This window comes from Buceros rhinoceros, unplaced genomic scaffold (assembly GCF_000710305.1).
Source record: "Buceros rhinoceros silvestris isolate BGI_N320 unplaced genomic scaffold, ASM71030v1 scaffold43981, whole genome shotgun sequence".
Taxonomy (NCBI): Eukaryota; Metazoa; Chordata; class Aves; order Bucerotiformes; family Bucerotidae; genus Buceros; species Buceros rhinoceros.
In genome coordinates, this window is record NW_010395704.1 from 11,805 (window position 1) to 16,845 (window position 5,041).

A 5,041-nucleotide genomic window follows, 5' to 3' on the forward strand; every position below is an offset into this window, starting at 1 on the left:
AAAGAGTGTGTAGGTTGTCTCTCACCACAACTCTCCTGCAAATTCAACACTTCTATGATTATTCAAAACAGTTGTGTTCTCAAATCTCCAGAAGCAGCATGTATTGCCGCAGGTAAATAAATCAATGATGTAAATTCATTTACATGTATTTTCTAGTTTCCAGCATCTACAACCAAGGTTTCTCCCAAAGAAGAAGAGAGAAAAGATGAATCTCCTGCTTCATGGAGGTTAGGTCTTAGAAAAACTGGTAGTTATGGTGCACTTGCGGAGATCACTGCTTCCAAAGAAGCTCAGAAAGAAAAGGACTCTGCAGGTGTTATGCGTTCTGCTTCAAGTCCTAGACTTTCCTCTTCATTGGACAATAAAGAAAAGGTAATTGTTTTCACTGTGAAACAGTGTTTTGAGGAACTGATCTATCTTTCTTAGTACAGATGATTATGATGTATTGTAGAAGATGTTCTCTCTAGACTGTACTGCACATCTCTTTACCAAAATTCCAAGAAGGTAAATTACACAGCTTCTGCTTAGTCCCATTAAAAGCCTGGTACACATCTTCAGTGTCTGGTTACCTGGTACATAGTCTGGGGATTTTCCTTTTTTGGGACTTGCAATGCTAGTCATAGTTTTTAAAGTTAAGGTAGATAAGAGGTTTGATAGTTTCAGCATCATTTGGAGACTGCTGTTGAAAAAATATTATAAAAAAGGAGCCTCTTTCTGTATTCCATAGTCATTTTTAATTAACAAAAATTTAATTCTAGAATTAAACATGAATACACTGAAGTGAAGGACCAATTTGGAACAGGTAACTGAACAGCACAGAACTTACAGTTCTATTTCAAGTACAAATGGTTAAATGTTTTCAGGATTAAGTATAATAGAAATACTGAAATGGTTACTTTCAGTAATCGATGTTGGAATTGTATGCAACAGAGCAAAAAAAAAAAATCAAGTCGTTTGCATAGCTGGACTGAAAACGTAAACAGTTTTGTTTTCCCATTGTAATCTTTGTGATATTTAACTAAAGCTTAAAATTCATTTGTGTTATTGGGTTGCAATAAATACAGTTTAAGGCTGTGATAATGATAATTTTCCAGTCAACAGCAGAATAATCAATGATAACAACACTTAACATAAATACATTTCTTCCAGGAGAAAGATGGAAAAGGAACTCGACTTGCATATGTTGCACCTACAATACCAAGACGACTGGCCAGTACCTCTGACATTGATGAAAAAGAAAACAGGTGACTCTGAACTTTACATTTCTGTTAAATATGAAATAACTTGATTTTAGAGCAGCTGACAAACTTAAATTCTCAGACAATACTAATTTATATTATTATTGTGCTCGGTAGATTATGCAAATCAATAAGGTAATCCAGTTCCTGAAGGTTTTTGATCTTGTAAGTTTTCATGATCCATTTTAAAATCCAATTATATGACAGGAGCAGAACTGAGCAAGTAGTGCTGTCTTCTTGGGGGAGAAAATTAATAGAATCCAAAATATGAAGTTGTAAACTTTAAGCTACTGAAAAGTGTTAAAAGCATTTTACTGCTTTGTCTTGAACCATGGAGTGCTGCTACTGGGCTCCATTATTACTTTTGATAATAATAGAATGCTGTGTTTCTTACAGTCTTTGATTAAAACTATATCATGCAGCAGCAATGATTTACAAAAATCATAATGAAGTTGCAAAAGCAGTTCTATTTTTCTTGTTTACATGTTGACCTTTCATCTTCTTTTGGAGGTTTTTACTTTCTTTGCTGGTATTTCTTCTGTAGCTTTAAAAGAAACAAAAAGTTTAGGAGCACAGGCATGTTACCTGTTAGGATTTGGGGTTCTTTCGTGGCATATTTACATTGTCAGAACCTTCTAATTTTTCACTTATTTACTGAAGTTCTGCTCAGACATTTTCTTGAGTTAATACAGAGTTCGTAGTACAAAACTTAGAAGACTCCCTAATGTCTTGTTTCTGTTGGATGGTATCTAGATAGCTGAATGTTGCATGACCTGAACTGAAAATCCTCTCACTGTTGAAAATGTGCTATTATAATTATTGTCTATAAAACTGATAAATGACCTTATGTCTGAAGAGGAACTTCGTTGTTACTCTTGAGAATGGTTCATTTCAGTGCAGACGTGAGATAAATTCTGGCTTTTCTTACAGTTGCAGAATGCTGTTGCCTAAGTTTAGTCTCTGAGTGGCAAATTCTGTTTTGAAACAGGTATTCCAGCTCTCATGCTTGCCTGAAGTTCATCTTCAGTTGTTAGCAACTCTCATGTTACTTGGCCAGGCTTCTTTTAATCTGTTTTTCTATAACAGGTCAGTTTGGAGCTTCTGTTAGTGCTTATCATTCTCTGGAGTACTATATTCTTTGCAGCTGAGTTTATTAGGCAGATTTGATTTGTTTCTAAGAGAGATTATTATTAGTTCACTTTTTATTCTTTTGAGATCTTGTCAAAAACTCTTGTTCTCCACTAGATGATACCTAAAGATTGGGATAAATAATTCATTGCAATTTTATTTCATAGAAGCTGTTTTTCCACATAACAATTTTAAAGAATTTTGGTTTACTTTCCCTCAAACAGCTGGTTGCCTTTTATGAAGTTTTATGAGAGACTATTTTTTTCTTCCTTCGAGCTGAACTTTACTTCAAGTTTTGAGCTGACCTTTTTATTAGAAATTCAGGGGGTTTGCATCTTAGCATCAGTTTTCAGGGTAGTCTTTCTAAGTAGATTTTTGCAAGGTTATTTCTTGCTCCTATAAACTGCAACAGCAGGCTGGAAATTCCTCATGACTCAGGTAATGTCAGCTACTGACATGTGGCAGGCCACTGCAGGCCTGTTTACACTAGTCTACAATATTACGAATTCTAAAGGCTAGTCAGCTTTTGAACTTCCTATAACATCCAAAAATGAAAAATCCCATAAAATCAATTTCTAAAAAACCCAAGTGGTTTTCCCTTTATTGTACTGGATAATCTCAGGAGCAAACAGAAAAGCCTCTTGTTCTTTTTTCTGAGAAAAATGAAACCAGCAATGGTCACAGATAAAAGGTGATGATTGATTTTGTATTGATTAAGTCCTCTTTAGCAGTTTTTCTTTTGATGCTACTTTTCTGTAACATTTCTAACAGAATTAGTATTAGTGTAGTATTTTTCCACAGGAGCTTGAAAATTATTGTTCATAAAGGTCATTTTATTCCTGTTCTGTGTGGTTATGTTTGTTTTAAGTGTGTTTATCCAGGGTTTAATTTTTAATTTGAAACTCCTGTTCAGCTCACAACAAAACCAACCTTATTTAATACAAGTTTGGTAAATTAAAATCTTTTTTGCAGGGACTCATCTGGTAGCTCAATACGTGGTGGCAGTTCCTACACCAGAAGAAAATGGGAGGAAGATGTCAAGAAAAACAGTTTGAATGAAGGTCCTACATCCTTAAACACAAGTTATCAAAGAAGGTGTGGAATTATCTCTTACCTTTTGGGTTTTTAATCAAAATATGCATACAAATTAAAATAAACAAATTAAGTACTACGAATCACTTTGTAAGGACAATTTAAAATTAAATGGTGATATGTTGAAATGCTGTTTATAATAATAAGCATAAGTATGTACTTATGTTCATGCAAAGCTCATACTGATTTTAAAGCTACACCATTTTTACTAGCTTAGAGTGTGGGAGCAACTGCTGTATAACTAAAATGATATGTTTCCCTTTTCCTATAGTTTATTTTAGTTTAAGGTTCATTTTACTTTTTCCAAATCAGTTCAGTAATCAAAGATAACTATTTTAAATTAAAAGAAATGGGGAGAAGTATTGTCTCTGAATTTTGGGGTTTGCATGACAGTGTGAGAGGTTTTGGGCTGCTCTCCATAATGGTAGATTATAGCCATACCTACACTGAGTGTGAGCATCATAGAATACGTATGTAAAGCTAACTAGAGTACAAAGTAAACAACGATTAACATGAAAACAATTTTTGGGTGTGCGTTTTTCCTATCTTGCAGGATTTTCACAGAAGGAATCATATCCTGCAAATACATACATGCTGCTGATGTAACATACTTAATTTTTTTTTTTTTTTTTTTAAGTCTTCACATTAATGTTGTCAGTGGCCTGTAGTCAGGCTGTTTCTCTTACATCTTCGTTAATCTCCTACCTTAAAAAGAAAACTCAGTTTTCCTAACTTGATGTTGCACAGATTTCCTGTTCTGGATGGAAAATATCAATAGTTGAGATATGAGAACAATCTTTGCATTTTAACTTTTATCAATATTTACACCCCAGTCTTCAAACAAAATGTATTCATCACTTTTAAATTGCATGTGGTGCTTTACTGGTGTATTTCCTTAGTTATTCTTGTACAGCTTTTTTTTTTATTTGTGATTTTAAAATAGAAAAGAAGATCAATTGCAGAATGACAAAGCATCATCTTTCCTTAAAACTTTTGCAGTTCACAATACTATGCTCTGTCTGTCCTAACTGTGGATTATGAGCTTTAGTCGTGAGCAAACATCCTGACCTGGTAATGTAAAATTTGTTCAGCCAGAACCAATGAATCAAAATGTGGAAAACATGGATCTTCTTTATGACTTGAAGAGCAACGGAAAAGCCTGAGTGGGAGGCTAATCTTTCTGGGAATGATTAAAACTTTTTTTTAAAAAAAAAAGTCAGTACATTTAATTGTTTGAAAATTGTAAGAGGAGTGATACTGATGACATTTTCTTTTCTGACAAGCTGTGGAGTAAAATTCTGTATTTTCTGAGGTATTAAATGTGGGCGAAACAGCAGTTTAAAAAAGGGACTTTGTGGGCCTTAAGTGAATACTTCAGGAGACGTGATCAAGACAGCCATACATAAACCAGTGAGATTCCATTCTTTATCTCATCCTCTTGTGGAGGAATGGTCAATACTAAAGGACATGTCTCCTGCCCTCTGAAGTCATAAATTAAAAGTCCTAGTCGAGGAAATAGTGAAGAAAATGCTTCTTTTACCACAGAAGTTGCCAAAACTCAGCTGAGACATGGAATACAACAG

The 5,041-nt window shown here is 34.1% G+C and overlaps 1 protein-coding gene across 1 annotated transcript in view; it reads left to right on the top strand.

The window, feature by feature from the left end:
• Positions 1-5,041, top strand: part of PPP1R12A (protein phosphatase 1, regulatory subunit 12A) — a gene marked incomplete at its 5' end in the record, with an annotated part of 47,199 nt that overhangs the window by 10,588 nt on the left and 31,570 nt on the right. Inside the window, 3 exons of the mRNA XM_010145618.1 lie at positions 157-372; positions 1,150-1,244; positions 3,339-3,461. Coding sequence (XP_010143920.1) covers positions 157-372; positions 1,150-1,244; positions 3,339-3,461 — 434 coding nt within the window. The remainder of the gene's footprint in view (positions 1-156; positions 373-1,149; positions 1,245-3,338; positions 3,462-5,041) is intronic.